Genomic DNA, 17,673 nt, shown 5'->3' with positions numbered 1-17,673 from the left:
ATTCCCAATCATGCCCCATGGTTCTGGTTGTTTGGGTTCTTCTGGTGGGTAATACACAGTTGGAGACATGTGTGCACCAGATTCTTCATAATAGGCTTGAACAGGCACTAAGGCTTGTTCTTCCTGATTCTCTAAGGTTGGTGCATATCTAATGCCCACTGGTCTTGCTCCTGGTAAAGGTGGTTGTTGTCCCAATACCGGTTGCGGTCTTTCTATCCCCATAGGTCCTGGTACATTTCCCGTTGGGTATCGAGGTACTGGATGTACCTGAGGTGGTGCTAATTGAGCAGGAGGTGCATACTGACGCTCCCTTACATACCCTTTGTTGTAATAGCACTCCTCTGTTGGGTAGTTTGTCCATTTTTGTTCAATAGCACACCATTTCAGTGGTTTTGGCAATGGTTTTTGGTATGGTGCCATCCTTTTTAGAGCATCTTCTATCATTTGCTCTACATTTGGCATGGTTGTTGTTTGAACATTCTTTTTAGTGGTAGTCTCTCTCGCTACGGAGGAAGAGCTACTGGATGCAAAATCTGTATCCGCTGACACCTCTCCATAAACCGTACAGTTATCCACTAAGTACAATGCTTCTCTCGTTACTTGCTCGAAACTTGTACAAGCTTTCAAGTGCAAGTCCTTCTTGAGAGTGTCGTTTCTCAATCCTTCAATAAAGAGAACAGATAGTCTGTCATCTTGTGGTCGTTCACGTACTGGACATCTCTCAATGTATTGTTTGAAGCGAAGTGAAGCTTCCTTCACTTTTTCGTGTTCTCTCTGTTTAAAAGCATATATTTGTGAGACCGTATTGTGCTTAATCCCTCGTTTTGAGAATTCCTCAGCAAACTCTCTTAGCAAATGGTCAATGTCATGGAATCCCCCTCTGTTCAGTGGTTGAAACCATGTCAATGCCGTACCTTCTAGAGTAAGACCAAATCCCTCGTATTGTGTATGGAAATCTGTTATCTACTCAGCTCTTAAGACTTGCTTAAAGAGTGACATATGTGCATACGGATCTCCTGAACCACCATACTTCTTTGGCATACACTTGGCTACTTGAGATGGTCTCATACGTCTATGGTCTGCTACCAATCTCATTGCTCCTGTGTCCCGGCTAAAGCTTTCTCTAGCATCATGGACTTCATGGGTTACCCTTGTCGGTTCACCTGCCCTGAGTCTACTACTAGGAGGTAAATGTGATGGTTCCGCTTCGAACTTGGACCTGGAGTGGTATATGTGGGGATTGGAACTGCACTACCTCGATTCGTATCCATTGACTCTCTGGAATGTAATGATCCCATTGGTCCGGGCTTCGAGTACTGAGGTTGACTGAAAGAGTCAGTAGCCAGAATTCTTTGTCCTCCTGTTGTCATTGGGTTTTGCACTCCATTTGTTGGTGCTGGTCTTTGTGAGCTAGAAGTAACATAATACTGATGTAATGGTCCCCCAAAGTATGTATATACTTCTAATTCTTTCTTGCCCATTGTTGAGTATTGCCTCCCATACTTGTCGTAAGCGGCAATTTTCACTTCCGATCCCTCTGTGTAGGTAAAGACATAAAGTCTTTTTTGGTCTGTCAACTCTCCAGTGTAGGGTTCTTCACATCTATAATAGAGATCTTGCTCCCCATTATTATATTTGTATAGCCCCACATAGATGTTATCAGTGTTGATCCTTGTAGTTTCATTCTCTCTTCTTAACCTCGCATCAGGGAAGTTCATTATTGGTGCTTTCTCCTCAAGTTCTTCATCTACTTTGGCCTTGGTGCCCATCAATCCCCACTTGTCCACAATGTTAGGGTTTAGGACTACCAAATACATGGTACCCTCGTCATCTAGATATCTATCTCCGCTATAGCTCACAGGCACTAAGTCCTTGAACTCACTAGGTCTATCTTCTATCTTTACACAATAGCGGTCCATTCCATCTTTGTAGATCTTGGCACCTTGCTCATTGTCGTACTGGTATTTTATGAACAATAGCTTCATTGTGGCGGAAGGGTTTGATGGTCCTGCTGCCATATTTTCTCTGTTGTTCAGGTTCAAGTGTTCCAAGTGTTCGGTGAAAATCTCGTAAGATCTCTCCGAAGAAGTATCAAAAACACTTCCTTCAAAGATCGGCTCTAATGGTTGCACCCAACTTTGGTTTACACTTCCCTCGGTTGATATGACACTTGCTTGTTCCCCTTGTTTTAGTTGGTTATTCTGGAGATTCCTGCCCGATCTCAAATTCATCAATTCCCCTAAAGGACTTTAACTTTTCCGTCTCGGCAATTTGTTTTCCCAAGTTTTTGTGGTGAGAATTGATCCAAACTGATTGATACTTGGTCAATTGTTTAATCTTGTCAGTTGGACAACTTCTGTTTCATCAAGTGAGAATTTTGTTGCAGTTATGCTGAAAAAGACATTATACGCGTATGATGTGTTTTTTCACAGATTTGGACTATTTTGGTTATGCTCACTCTCAGTAGCCCCCTTATGCTCTGTCCACTCACAAAATTCAGTTTGAACTCTGTTTGAGCAAGTTATGGCTAATTTAGGCTTTTCTTGGCAATTTTCCGCTTTTGACTTGTTTTGGGTCAATTGTGATCCAAATGGGATGAAACTTGAAATATAACCTCTAGACAGCTATTACAATGGATCTGTGTTGGCAAAGTATCAAAATATGTCCAAAATTAGGTCAAAGACATCATACGCGTATGATGTCTTTTTCATCAATTTGGGTCAAGACTTGATATTTATGCTTTCTACAGTGTTTGCAACAATCTTGTCAGGTCAGATATAAAAAATAAGCAGTGGATGTGCTAAAAGACATTATATGCGTATGATGTCTTTTGTCCCAGATTTTGACTATTCTTGGTTTTAAGCCTTCTCCAATGTTTATAATTGAGTTTCAAGTGTTTTTGTCATGTTTGAATGTAAAAACAAGATCTGAATCCAAAATTTCCTATTCTTTGCGTTTCTTGGACTCCGACTTGTTTTTTTGGGTTTCTTTGAGTGTTAATGCTCTTGTTTTAAGTTGAAATTAGGGTATAACCCCCCTTTTGAACACTCTGGTAAAGTCAAAATTTCTGTTTTGGTCTCTGTTTGGTCATTTAGACATCATACGCGTATGATATCTAAAGTTGCAGATTTCCAGTTTTTTGGCATAGAATCCTTCCTAAAGCTTTCTCAAGTGCTCAGCAACTCCCAGATACACAGAAAATTTCTCTGACTTTTGTTTATTGCAAGTTTCACTACTAACTCGACGGTTTAGTGATCTAACATGCAATCAACCATATCAAGCAAATACTCCAATGATTACTAGCTCTAGATCAGGATCAAATGAAGTCCTACCTAAGCTATTCCTAATCATAAAATGGGTTTGGTAATTGTGATTTTAAAGAGATCCACTGCCACTCACGGACTAGCAAATTCTTCTTCTATCAACAACTACTCAACACCAACAAAACATCAAACAAATCTAAGCTAAACTAAAAATACTGTCAACACGGAAGACCCAGGAATACCCCACTTCCTAGTATCTCTCGAGATCTTCGGAGTCCACCACTACTAGATCTTTTCTAACTAAAGTATACAAAGTAGTTTATACGACTCACCTCGTAGGATTAGTCTAAGGTCACCTACTTAGGGCTCTCGTCCCCGGCAACGACGCCAAATGTTAAGGCGGTTACGTCGCTAGCGGAAGCTAAATAGCGAGAACTCAACCAACAACAGAATTTGTCAGACGAGGACGGAGCTTGACCCGCAGGCGCATGGAAACAACTAGGTGGGTGTCAAATCACCTACTCGACCTTCTAATGGCAATCACTACTAAGGAAATCAAATCTAAGTTCTAAAATACGCAAGTGACTGAAATCCGTACTACGAACGAATGCTATACGAAACAAGATCTAGAATCATTGAATCGATCTCAAACTCAAGGGGAAGTCTATACACTAGGTAAGAACAACACCGTAAAGACTTGAACTGCAAACTCAACCTATAACCACTCCGTGCGGTAAACGCGTATGAAGACAGGCCGAAATATACAGGTGACCGAAACTTGACCCCGATGGTACTAATGTGTAGCTCTACTCGTTGTGGTTCTATTTATGCTGCACGCTCAATTCCGACACACGAGCTGGAAGAAAAATCACACCGAAGCTTGTAGGAACTTACCACACATAGAAGCTGATAGCGCGCACTCTTGGTATCTGTGCGTAGCTCTCGCCGTTGCTAACACAATGGCAGTGTCGCTTCTCCAATGGCGGCTCCGTAGCTCGCGTAGCAAGTAGATAAGACTCTCTCTCTCTCTCTCTCTCTCTCTCTCTCTCTCTCTCTCTCTCTCTCTCTCAGTCTCTCAGACACAGTCACGGCGCTCAAAAACTCACTTTGATTAATAATCTGCCCCCTTTAGGTTACAAAAACTTTGGCTTATATACCTCAGCCTTGGAGGTGAGAACATCTCTAACTAATTACATCAGCAAGTGAAATTACTTTGGGATTACAAGCTGGAAACTCAATTGAGTCCCGTTACTTAATGAATGGCTCAAATCAAAATTAATGTCGGAAAGACATTTATTACAATCAATGATTACAAAATGATGAGTGTGAGCAAAAATGTGGGTGTGATCCTCTGTTGGCTCAACATCAGCCAACTGCCATCCTTAGCCTTCTTTGTATATAGACAGTGATCGAACTCACTACGTTTGTATCCTTGAGAAAGCATAAACTTGTGGAATTTATGGTACCATGCCCTCGGTGATTGTTTTAAGCCATAAAGACTCTTTAACAACTGGCATACCCAATCTTCCTTGCCTTTCTCAACAAACCCTTCTGGCTGCTGCATGTAAATTTCCACATCTAAATCACCATGCAAGAACGTTGTCTTGACATCCATTTGGTGCAACACCAAATCTAATATGGCAACCAATGCAAGAAAGCATCTCAATGTAGTCATCTTGACCACCGGAGAGAAGACTTCATCAAAGTCAATGCCTTGTTCTTTCTTAAAGCCCTTGGCAACAAGCCTTGCTTTGTACTTTGGCTGACTATCATGAGCGGTGATCTTATACCTGTAAACCCATTTACAAGGTAGAGCCTTTTTGCCTTGTGGTAATTTAACTAGCTTCCATGTCTTGTTTTTATGCAGAGCTGTCATCTCTGACTGCATGGCCAATTGCCAATTCCCGGAGTCCTTCATTTGCACTGCTTCCTTGTAACATGAAGGCTCATTGCAATCAGTCAACATGACATAATTCATAGATGGAACAAACCTATCAGGAGATCGCGTGACACGTCCAGATCTACGCACAATAGGTGGCTTAGGCTCAGCCACAACCTGTGGTTCCACTCTATCCTGTCCTTGCTCCTCTTGAGCCCTGACATTTTGTCTTGCACGTGCAGGTCCATCTTCTTGGAAGACAACTCTTCTAATCTCCTCAACCCTCTCTGGTTTAGAATGATATTTGGATTCATTAAAGTGAACATCATTGCTGCGGACAACCTTTCTGGATTCGGGATCCCAAAGTCTGTACCCCATCTCACCAGAATTACCATAGCCTAGAAAGATGTACTTTCTACTCTTTGGCTCAAGTTTGTTCCTAAATTCCTTTGGAACGTGAGTATATGACTCACAGCCAAAGACTCTGAGATGCTTATATGAGGGCATTTTGCCTGACCATACCATCTCTGGCACTGAATCCTTCTGCAAAACCTTGCTAGGAGATCTATTTACAAGATGAACAGCTATTGATACAACTTCAACCCAAAACCCATTAGGCAGCTGTGCATTAGACAACATACTTCTGACCTTCTCTTGTATGGTCCTATTCATCCTCTCAGCAACACCATTTTGAGGAGGATTGTAAGGAGCAGTAAGTTCACGTTTTATACCTTTTGACTCACAAAAGTCCTGAAAGGCCTTTGAAACATACTCTCCACCATTGTCAGTGCGTAAGCATTTAAGCTTCTTGCCACTCTGATTCTCCACAAGTGTCACAAACGTTTTGAAAGCACTAAACGCTTCATCCTTGTGCTTGAGAAAGTAAACCCATACTTTCCTCGAGTAATCATCTATAAATGTCATAAAGTAAGAAGCTCCCCCTAGAGATAGGTTAGGCATAGGTCCACACAAATCACTATGAACAAGTGCCAACTGTGTATCTCTTCTACTGCTTCTATGCTTATGTGGCTGCTGTGTTTGCTTACCATACAGACAATGTTCACAGAATTCAAAATCATTAAATGAAAAGCCAGGAAAATAACCAGAACGAGACAAGATTTCCATTCCCTTCTTGGACATATGTCCTAACCGGCTATGCCACAAAGAAACGTTCGGCTGCTCGGTTACATTGATTACATTTTTAGAGACATTTGATACATAAATCATGTAAAGTCCTCCAGAATTTACTCCATGTGCTACTGTCATAGAACCCATGGATATCTTCCACATGTTCTGTCCAAAAGTGGTGACGTAGCCAGCATCATCAAGTAAACCTGTGTTGATCAAGCTCTTTGTAATTGCGGGAACATGTCTCACATTCTTCATCGTGAAAGAAGAGCCATTCTGAAACTTCAATTGAACATCTCCAACACCTAAGATCTCACATGTCTGCCCATTGCCTAGCCGAACATGATCTTTAGTGGTCACATAAGAGGTAAACCACTCCTTGTTTGGAGACACATGAAGTGATGCCCCTGAGTCTATAATCCAGTCACTCAGTGCTGTAAGAAGAGCTGAGTCCATTGTATTCTTCAAGAAGTAGATGTCTCCTGACACTAGACTGTCATCCTCTGCAATAGTGTTTGTCACATTTATTTCTTGAATCTTCACTGAGGACTTGTTCTTCTCACCATGGTCTTCAGCTTTCTCTTTGCCTTTTTCTGCTTTCCATTCTTTGCAGTCTCTTTTCATGTGACCCTTCTTGCCACAATGGTAGCATTCTATGTCACTCTTGCCTTTAGCACTGCGGGACTTGCTACGAGACATATTCCTCTTTCCACCTTTGTACTTTTCTTTGGTCCTTCCCCTGACAACTAAGGTTGTTCCTTTGCCTTTGTCCATTGTCTTTCTATTGGTTTCTTCAATAAGCAGACTTCCTTCTACACCTGCTATGTTCAAACCATCCGGAGGTACAGAATTACTCAAAGCTGTGCGAAAAGTGTCCCAACTTTCCGGCAATATGATCAATAGGAACATAGCTCTAACAGGTTCATCAAACTTGACACCTTGAGCTGACAACTGACTGTAGATAGTGTTGAATTCATTCAGATGATTGGACATAGGTGTCCCTTCTTTCATCTTCAAGTCAACAGGCTTCTTAAGCCAGTATACGTGTGAAGCTGCACTCTGCTTCTCATAAAGATCACTCAGCTTTAACCATGCTTGATAAGCCGACATCTCGTCTGCTACATTGAAGTAAACGCTTTCTGCCAAAGTCAGCATAATGGTAGAAAGTGCCAATTCATCCATTTCGCTCCATTCATCTTCGTCCATATCTTCTGGTTTTATCCCCTTGAGCTTTATAGGTTTTATATGCTTCTTTTGTACCAACACGTGCCAAATCTGCTTCTTCCACAATGGGAAATTGGTTCCATCCAGCTTCTTGATATTGTAAAGAGCAGTGTCCTGTGATCTAGCCATAGCTACGCTTCACAGTGGTTTACTTTCCTGGGAAAAATTAGGCAGAGTTTCCCCTGTAAACTGACCTCTGAACCAATATCAACCTGTCAAATGAACCAAGAAAGCTTCAGATTCTTCATAAATTTTGGCAGAGTCTCCTTTGTAAAATGGCTCTGGTGTACTTAAAAAACAGACCAAAAAACAGCTCAAAAAACATTGTCTCTCTGAAATTGTAAGCTGTGGGTAAACCTGTCCTGCACCTGTACTGTCTCTGACTGTCCTGTCACTGTCCTGTAAGCATAGACTGCGACAATGCCTCAACGGCAGTAAACCAAAGATGAAATCCCAACTGTCTAACTCACAGTCAATACATCCTAGCTTCCTATCTAAGGGTGCTCGAGGGATCGCTCCAAGACCTGTATCACCGAAAGGATCTCAACATTCGAGAATCCCCCAGCTCAATAAAACCTCACTCGACCCTCAACAAAGGCTGCAGTAAATCTGACAGTACATAGACTTTCCACAAAGTCATACATCCACAAATTTCCCACTGTATGCTATAACCGCTACGGCGGTTGTTTGCTGCATGACTCACAGCCAGCAAACCCTCAACAGACATACATCATCTCTGACAATACATCCCATGTGGAAGTACCTGCAATGTCACGATGAAATCTGGAATATCAAGCAGCAAACACAAGCTACCTGATGAACTAGTGGATGTCGCCTACAGTCTGTGTGTAGATGCGCCCGTGTCGTATGTGACACGCCTCCAAGAACTGTGAGTCGTCCTTCGATGTGTAGACAGCCACAAATCAACACTCTGGGAGTGTTGATATCCTCAGCACCTACAGTCGTAGGCCAAAAACCCCAAATTTGCAGAGTCGGATCTGCACCCGGCGAGACTACGTAGTCGAAAATGGCCTGCGCACACCTTTGTCGAAGCCGAACGGTGGTCGAGATGACCTCAGAATGAAATTCTGACAACACAAGATTTGGGGCCGTATCTTCGCCTGTCGAATTTCACTCCAATCTGAGCTAGTGACTCTAGCCTCCTGCAGTGCTGCCCCGAGCCTCGATCTGAGCTCTGATACCAGTTGAAGTAGTATGAGCGGAAGAGCGACGCGAGAGAGAGTGCGAGAAGAAGAGCACGACAATATGGTGAACTCGCTCTACTGTAATGTGTAGAGCATAGTGAGTTCTTATTAGGTTTTTACAAAAGAATATGTGTACATACCTAGCGGCCCGCCCACCTACCTGGGCGACCACATTGGGCTTTATACCCCAACACTAGCTAGTCTTGAAGGAACACAAAGAATTGTATTGTACAATGTCTCTCTTGATAGGAGAAACCATAATACAAAGCCTTTTGGAGGGGGGACCGGCTCCATGCAAATCCGGTCCTCAACTGTTGTCAATAGCTTAATTTCTCTCTCTTTTGAAAGTATTGTTCATGCTATCTAACTAGGTGTTATGCTTTTTGTTGCTCTCTCCACCCAAGCACTCTTGTAATTCTCATTAGGAATCTATTCTGATGAAATGCCCACTATGTTCATGCTAATTTCCGCTACACAAGTTTTTAGGCCATTAAATGTTACATTACCAATCACCAATAGAGGTCATGGCTCGGTTAGGGTGCTTGTGGATTTTTCACGTTAACCAAGATGGTTATTCACAGGACATTGTTGTTGCTCAGCAATGTTGTATGATATTGTGATCCCCGTTTACCACTCCTCTGGGAAGACTGTCTGTAACCGTGAAGAAAAACACCTCAGTATTGTCAATTATCCAAGGGGATAGGCAGATTACAAAGGGGATAGGTAGATTACAAAGTGTAATCTTGTGCTAAAGGATATGCAAAGTGCATACATTAGCACCAAGCAATCCAATTAGTAAGCATTTATTACTCTACTTGGAGTTTTCTTACCTTAAGTCAAAGCATGTTGCGACTAAGTTTGGTCTCTTCATGTGTAAGTCAGGTTCTTAACCTTGAACACTAGTTATAGTGGGGTTGTTTACTGATGAAATTTGAGAACAAGTTAAGGACTTAAACTTGGCTGATGAGTCATGTCAGCAAGTTACTTTCATGAAAAGTGGTACTCTTTCGTTTAGCATGCTCATGTGGGTTCTGCATGGAGTCTACACACTATGATTGGTAGGAACCGGTAACACAAGATGGTTGCAAATGGAAAACAATGTGAAAAATCAAGATGGTATTCTTGGTTTCATTAAGCCTCCTACTGAACCGTGTTCCGGTCAAGCAAACAGCTGGATCCATGAAGGATGCCACTGTGGAAAACATTTGTGTATCATCACTCTTGTATTCGAGGGACAAAAACGCTTCTCCAAGGGGGGAGTAATGTCATGCCAAGGGTAGGACTGGGCAAGGCCAAGCGCTAGGATGGACGTGCGTTAAGGGGGTTCCTATATTAGCCAGGCCAAGGGCCTATATTGGACACGGTTGGGAGGAGAATCACACGTTCTAGTCTCCTATGCCTTTCAGAACAACTCTTTTGGGACCCTAGGCTAGCATCTTTACTAGTTTGCTATAGAGCCAGCTCACATGTCAGAGGGATTGCTAGATGCTTGCTCTCATGAAGGCTGCCACCTCCAAATTTGACTACTCTCCTCCGCAGCTTTAGGCAAGGGCACTAGTGCTTACCTGCTGCTTATACATTGCAGTGAGCACTTTCTGCGCTTTAAGAGATGGCGATTAATGAGGGTTGTTCTGATGTTGAAACAGACAACATGTCACAAAGAGATACATCACATAGTCATACATTTTGCTAGCAGACCATGCAATGCTTACTACACAAAACCAGAAATGTACAGGGATTCCACTCACAAGCTTCCTGGCACATGGAAGATGCTCTTGCATCATGAAGATCGTAGTGCCGCAATTGCCCTCATCGTGTCTTTGAAGGCTTGTGTCAACGACAGAGATCTGTGTAGATGCCGCGAATTGCACAAAGAAATCGTGACTGGTGGGTTTCTCGAAAAGAATGTATATGTCGGCAACACCCTTGTCAGTGTCTATGCCAAATGCGGTGCACTTGAGAAAGCAAAAGTAGTGTTTGATGAGCTCCCCTTCAAGAATGAAACTGCACGGAATGCCATATAGAGAATTTGGATACACAAAAATTTCCTGGAATTTGTGTGCATCCACTAATTATACAATATCTTTAGGAATCAACCACCATTACCTAGTGCTATCATAATGACATATGTGTAGCTAGAAGAGGTTAAACAATATGGACCAGTAGTGTCAGTCAATCATGTCATAATTACAGTAGCATGAAATAGGATTGACGTGGAACTCAGCTACATCATAAGAAAAATTCAGTAATCGACCATCATACCTTGCTTCAAGTTCATCCGGAACCCTTCATGACAAGCATTGCCAGCAAGTGAGATTCTCTCATTAAGCGAAGCTACCTTGTCCTAGTGGGCCACATCCCAAAACGTTTGACCATATCATTGTAGTCATCTATTGTAGGGTTAAAAACACAATCTTTGCTTATTCCCAATTGCGGTCCATAAGATCACTAATCTAAAACAATTGCAAAAGTGACCATATCTAGCTGTAGGCCTTGTTCCACCATCTTGTCAAAGAGAGAGAGAGAGAGAGAGAGAGAGAACAGATTTGTCCCTCTCAAGTCAAGCATACCCGACCATGCTTATTAAAAGCATGTGGCAGTTTACCAAAGGTAGACAAGGTCCATGAATTCATGCTCATATTTGTAGAGATCATTGTCTGGAGAAACGTATCGAAATTGGGAATGCTTTCGTAGATATGTATGCAAAATGCGATGCATTGGAAAAAGCACAGGCTGTGTTCTATGCTCTCCATGGGCATGGTGAAGAAGCCTTAAGCTGCTTTGAGCATATGCAACCACGAGGCTTCTCTGCAGATGCAGTTGCCTTTGCTTGTGGTTTAAAAGCTTGTGCAATAATAGGAGCTGCAAACAAAGGGCAAGAGTTCCATGTCCCTCAATCGTGGATTTGATGTAAAATTCCCCAGCTTTATAGGAAGATCGCAACAGAGGGCTGAGGCGATATATCGAAAACCCTACATCCACGAGTGCAAGTGTCTCCGAGGATCATTATGGTAGCGGTAGTGGTACCAGTCTCACCACCAGTCCAGCATTCACCAACGTTAGGGCATTTTGCCTCTTTACAGACTGTGTGATCAAATCCTACTAAGCTTTTCTGCCCTTATGTCCACTTTGATGTTTACTCTTTCCATTTCATCGGCCTCTGCCGTCTGCATCACCAACAGCCTGATAGCATCAGCAAAAAAATGTGCTGAATGAGCCTGCGAAGGCAATGAATTTTGGTGATTTGACTCCAGATTATAGGCCAACTGATCATCGATTGAAATCTGATATCTTCTGTTTCAGTAGCACTAGAACAGACCTCTGCCATGGGTTGATCGCTCAAAATATCTGATCTTTGAGAGTGCTGATCACGTCAGCAAGCATCCGAAGTACCCTCCAGCTTGATGATCTGCAGAATATAACCAGGGTTTGAAAGGTCTCCGGTACTCCTTTCTGGTTCTGCCCGGCTTGCAGCTGCACGGGCAAACTACGCGGAAAAGAGTTGGTGTGAATCTTGAAAATTAGGCATGGGATCGCGTTTCCTGCTGCATCGTGTTTCCCTGCGCATCTGAGGATGTCTCTCGCTTTTAAATTTGCTCCATCATCTTTGCTGAAATCTGGCTGTTTGCTCAATTTAAATTATCGGATGGTAGAGCTTGAGCCAAGTGGCTCACTCTACGATCCAGAAAGTGAAGAAAGCTTTTAGGCTTACCGAGTAAAGAAAGAGATTGAACTTCAAGAGTGGATACATGTTCTAGTTAACCATATGACACATACACCCAACCTCACCTCAATTGTTAGTCCAACCAAAAGGCATCTTAGGAGTTCCTTGTCTGTTGCGATTTGAGGGTAGCCAGTCTTGTTGTAGAGGGGCATGTTTACAATTTCTTGATGCCCCCTCTAAATTGATGTTGAGAGAGTGTAATACCAGCATTAAACAATAGATAAGTGTAGCAAATCCTCTTTAGTTTCCTAGCTCCATCAACCACTAGTGCTCTAGTTGGTACTTCTGTGCTTGTTCTGGCTCTGCTATTGAGATTTTTGCTGCTTTTGTCCATGAGAACCAGCTTGGGCCTCAGCTCACACAATTGTTCAAGACCTGTTGCAAGCTCGACAAAACTACTACCTTGTGCTGATGAATATCTTAAAAACTCACTTTAGCGGCCTACGGGAACACACCAACAAAAATCAGTTTTACACTAAGTCTCCAACACATTCAAAAAAAGACAATAAAAGGGAAAAAATAGCTCCACTGCTAGATTTTTGTTAGTGTGCAAAGCACAAAAATGATCTAAACCTTTATTTCCCTCCGTAGATCAAGATATGTTATATATACCTTCATAAGTTAGCAAAGTAAAGAATCAACAAAAGGAATTATCGAGCATTGGCGGGAGAATGGATGCATACTTAATGACACTTGCATCGAACACTATACACACACAAACATGTGCACTGGAGCATGTGTACTGGAAAACATTGATGATGTCAAGGACAAAAAATCGCTGTCAGGACCAAAGATGGGGCAATAAGACATAGAAACCGCCGTCCACAAAGTGGGCAATTTACAAAAAATGCAAATAGCATGTGCACGTCAAATAAGGCTCCAGTTCTACAAATGATGATTTCCTATTGCGCTTAATCTTTTCAAGTGTCTGCACATGGAACACTGGTAAAGGGATTCACAATGTGCTCATTGTTATGTTCGGAATGTACAACGAACCACTGTTCTTTCCCCATTCAAAGCTTTGTGAGTACATGGCTCTCGATAATCTCCCATGTCCACAATTCTCTTGGTAATCCACAACTCTTGTATACATGATCAGAATATGCATGCCCGCAATTGAACCACTCAAGATGTATCTGCCTATTGAATGACCTTCACAGAAGAGGCAGAGCCCGAGCTAAAATCACCAGCCCGCAAAAGAGATGACATCTCCACCGATTGCATAAACAACCATATAAGCCCATGCGCTTTAATGCTTGTAGAGATAGCCAAAGCGTGAGAAAAAATGACTCGACAACATGACATTTTTTCAGAAGAAAGGTATCACCTCTGTGGATTTTTCCATAAGTTTCAGCATGACATCTGACTTCTGGTTTCCATATGCACCTGCACACTCAGCCATGCCTAGCATGAACACTTCTTTTGCCAATTCCTCTTTGCTTTCCAGTCTCTGAGTAATACCCAGAATGAATGTTGTAAGCGAGAGCGTATGGACTAAGCCCGGAACTGTTGCCCTCAAAGCCTTTACTACCTCTACTACTTTTTGGTCCAACAAGACTGGCACATTGGAAAAATGTGATGCATAACCACTCACAAGCCACTTTCCAAGGTATGCAGAGGAGTACCCAGCAAGAACCCACCTTTTCTCAAGCTCTGAAAGCCCCTTGTCTGCAAATACTTTCTCACACACAGTATCGAATACATTGCGCAACTGCAACACTGTGGTGAAAGATGACTCGGGTGGAGGACTACGTTGTGAACACATAGCCATATGAACCTCATCTGCCGCCTTATCATGCAGATCACAATACAACTCACTGACATCCCGCAAAGAATTTTGCAGCGATTCTTCCACTCTGCACCTCTTACACTTGCAGGTAAACCCAAATTTCATTGATAGAGATGACTTCTGTCGTCGCTGAAGCGGAGCCACAGTTGACACATATGTGATAGTAATTTCCTCACCCTTTCGAATGTCTGTCGCAGCATGAATGATCATGGCACCTCCGACTATAAGCCGACTTGCATTGCGATGGCAAGAGTGATTGATCAGGGAAGGGAGAAGATAAAGGGCACATAACCTGGATTCCTCCTTTCCAGTTTTGTACTCGCCCTCAAACGAGTTTAACATAATAATGTCCATGATTCTTGCAGGATCAAAGGGTTCAGGATCGACAACCTCCTCACTATACATGTAATCTGAAGAATCTGAAGTGAGAAAATCCATGGAGGGCACCTCTAACCGATGTTGAGAGCTCTGGGTGTGAGCCAAAGAGTGCATTTTCCTGAGGAAAAGAGGGTCTTTTGCTGCCATTGTGACCAGTTTGGAGAGCAGCCTGATGCGGTGGGGATCATCGTAGGAGATGGCCATGGGGTTGCTGATGAGGAGAAGGGTACCTGCGTGCACATCTTGTGTTGCAAAGAGGCCACGGCCGCGGCCATCGGGGGTGCGAGCAACCTCAACAGGGCCAACATAGTCAGGGCAAGAAGGGGCTTCATGCCAAGGTGTGCAACCCTTGAGAAGGTATTGTGAGAGACTACCAACAATGGAAGCAGCGCCGCCCTTACCTTCGTCTAGATTTATGGGCGCCTCCTCTGTTTTCTGAGCCAGAGGAAAGGAAGCAGAGCAGCAGCGTGTCCTATACTTGATGTGTCTGCAACACCAGTTTGCGGCGGAGATCTTCCTTTTTCTGCTCAAGCAATGCACTACAGATCGGGCGCACGGCATCCGCACAGTCGCATTCCTGATTAGCACCTTCATCGCCTCCATATCCCCTGTGCTCCCTATCTGTTTGCACTACATAACTTTTTTGGCCTGCCCTAAACGGGGGGGCAGCCTTAGTGGTCGTTTCCCTTTTTGCTAATGAAAAAGGAAGGTTTTTTTTTTTTAATAGAAAATAAAATGGAAAGGTATCGTGTTCCTATTGGACGTTGGAGATTTCGTGTGGGTGAGCTAGGGTTAGAACCATTATATGATTGAGCGCTCATTGTGTTGCGAGAGTCGAGGCAGTGGGCAGGGCGGCTCTCTTGTTGTGGCTAGGTCTTGGCTACAGCTCTTTCCCTCCTCCACAGCTAGAGACACACACACACGGATTCACTCAACCCCCCCTTCCTGCGTGCTCTACACCTTCCCGCCGCGCCTGCACTTGAGCGGAGCTCTGAGTTCCCTCCCTTGGGATCGCAGCAGGTCTCATCTACACTGCCATGGGACGTGCACCTCGAGTCGCAGCAGGTCGCCCTGTGCGGCCTGTCTCGCAATGACTCTGCTTTCTCTACACCTTCCCGCCGCGCTTGCAGAGAGGTCGCAGTCCGATTTACTGCATTTTAGTAGAGAGATTCGTTGGGGAAGGAAAGGATTTGTGGGACAAAACATACGTATTAAAAATCGCAGACTACGTTTAGAGGAGAAAAAGGGCGAGTGTGTGTCGCAGGGGGGGGGGGGGAGAGAGAGAGAGAGAGAGAGATAGTTTTGATGTTGTGCGCCGGGCTGCATGAACAGAGGAATTCGGGCTATGTTGACGTTGTGTGCCGGTTGTTTTGAATGCCTTCACTGCATTATGTGCAGGAAAATTCTGTATTGATTCCGCCTCTGCATGACTGTTGTGTGTTGGCTGTCTTGAATGCGAATACTGCTTTTTGCACAGAGAATTTGGGCTTTTAGAGTCCGATTTACTGCATAACGCGTAGAGAAATCCACTGTGTGTCGTGGGAGTGGGAGAGAGAGAGAGAGAGAGAGAGAGAGAGAGAGAGAGAGAGAAGAGAGAGAGAGAGAGAGAGAGAGAGAGAGAGAGAGAGAGAGAGAGTTCTTGTTGTGTAGATGCAAAGAGAGAGATTTCGCGAGTCTATCCATTAGCAGCCTACGGCCCTGTCGTGAGTCTAATTCCTTTAGTAGGAGGCAAGAGGTGCTCAGGAAAGTTCTCAAGATGGATCAATTCCGAACTCGATCAGGTATGGAATCTCTGGATGTTTGTCTGGTGATTGTGAATCCGCCATAGAGGTGCAGATGCAAGTAGCAATGGGGCTGTTTTATGAAGCATGCTTTCAGCAATAGCAAGGAAAGATTATTTCGGATTTTGATTTCAATGCAAGTGTTTGGTGCATGGTTGATGCTACCGAAGTGTCTCAAAATGTTCTTCTCAATCTTATGCAGGTCCTTATATTGTTCTATTGTCAGTATTAGCAGTTGCTATTGAAGCGTTGTACCTCGCGGACAAGGGCATGTTGAAGACTTGATGGGAGGCATTGTGCCCTGTGTATGGCTTTTTCTGCCACATGTTCTTGCCTCGGCTGGAGAAAAAGAGAGAGAGAGAGAGAGAGAGAGAGAGAGAGAGAGAGAGAGAGAGAGAGAGAGAGAGAGAGAGGGAGAGGGAGAAATGCCTTGGTAGCCTTTACTCTCATGCAAGAGAATGTACTTCTTCTCTTTTAACTAACTTTATTGATGCTGATTTGTCTCTTTCTATCTGCCATTAGATGTTATACCCGTTTTGAAGTATTTTGGCTTTCTCAATGTTTTGATGGTTCATTTGGTATAAAAATTGATATGCTTTAAATTAGTTGGTTTTGAAAAATGAGTGTCGGTGCAGCAGCTGAATGATGATGGTGTGGTCACGTTTATCAAGAAATACATATGGCTCTGCTATGATGGGTGTACATGACTTTGGATATTCCCAAAGCCTTTGTCATAGTGTGTTTACACACTGCCTGAGCAAGCCTTGGGATTGGGAGTGCATAACTTTCTGGGCGTGAGTATCTTTTGTAAGTTTGGTTTTTCTTTCTTTTAAAGAAATTTACTTTATAAATTTAAATAGCAACTCGTTAAAATTATTCTTTGAAAATTAATTTTGAAAAGAGGCTATGCTTTAAATAAACTTTGCTAATCCCTTATAAATGAATAAAAAAGAAAATTAAGGTTCTTATTGATCATTTTTATCTTAAGTTAATTGCAACCAAGTAGGGAAGAGAGTGAAAGTACATCATTGTGGAGATCAAAGGCAGCCAAGAAGGGTTTCTAAGAATATTACGGATTTTATTTAACATTTAATATTTTATTGATATAAATTTATGCAGAGAGTGGAACTACATCATTGTAGAGATCAAAGGCATTCAATAAGGGACTCCTAAGAATATTATGGATATTATTTAACATTTAAAATTATATTGATATAAATTTATGCACATATATCCTTGAAACCCATTAAAGATTTCTGTTTATGAAAAAAAAAATCCGTTTTTTAACTCCTTTTATTAAAA

At 42.8% G+C, this 17,673-nt stretch overlaps 1 protein-coding gene across 1 annotated transcript; it reads right to left on the bottom strand.

Annotated features, from left to right (window-relative positions):
- Positions 1-13,083: 13,083 nt before the first annotated feature.
- LOC147452263 (uncharacterized) lies at positions 13,084-15,268 on the bottom strand. Its single transcript, XM_086518024.1, has one exon. The coding sequence runs from the start codon at positions 15,191-15,193 to the stop codon at positions 13,733-13,735; it is 1,461 nt and encodes a 486-aa protein (XP_086374150.1). The 5' UTR covers positions 15,194-15,268; the 3' UTR covers positions 13,084-13,732.
- Between the last annotated feature and the right edge of the window lie 2,405 nt (positions 15,269-17,673).

The sequence above is a fragment of the Adiantum capillus-veneris genome, chromosome 8, assembly GCF_014529385.1.
Source record: "Adiantum capillus-veneris isolate H3 chromosome 8, ASM1452938v2, whole genome shotgun sequence".
NCBI classification, from domain to species: Eukaryota; Viridiplantae; Streptophyta; class Polypodiopsida; order Polypodiales; family Pteridaceae; genus Adiantum; species Adiantum capillus-veneris.
This window is presented reverse-complemented; position numbering and strand designations above follow the sequence as displayed.

Coding starts and splice junctions, on each gene's coding strand:
- LOC147452263 (XM_086518024.1), bottom strand. CDS start 15,193: ATGGAGGCGATGAAGGTGCTAATCAGGAATGCGACTGTGCGGATGCCG.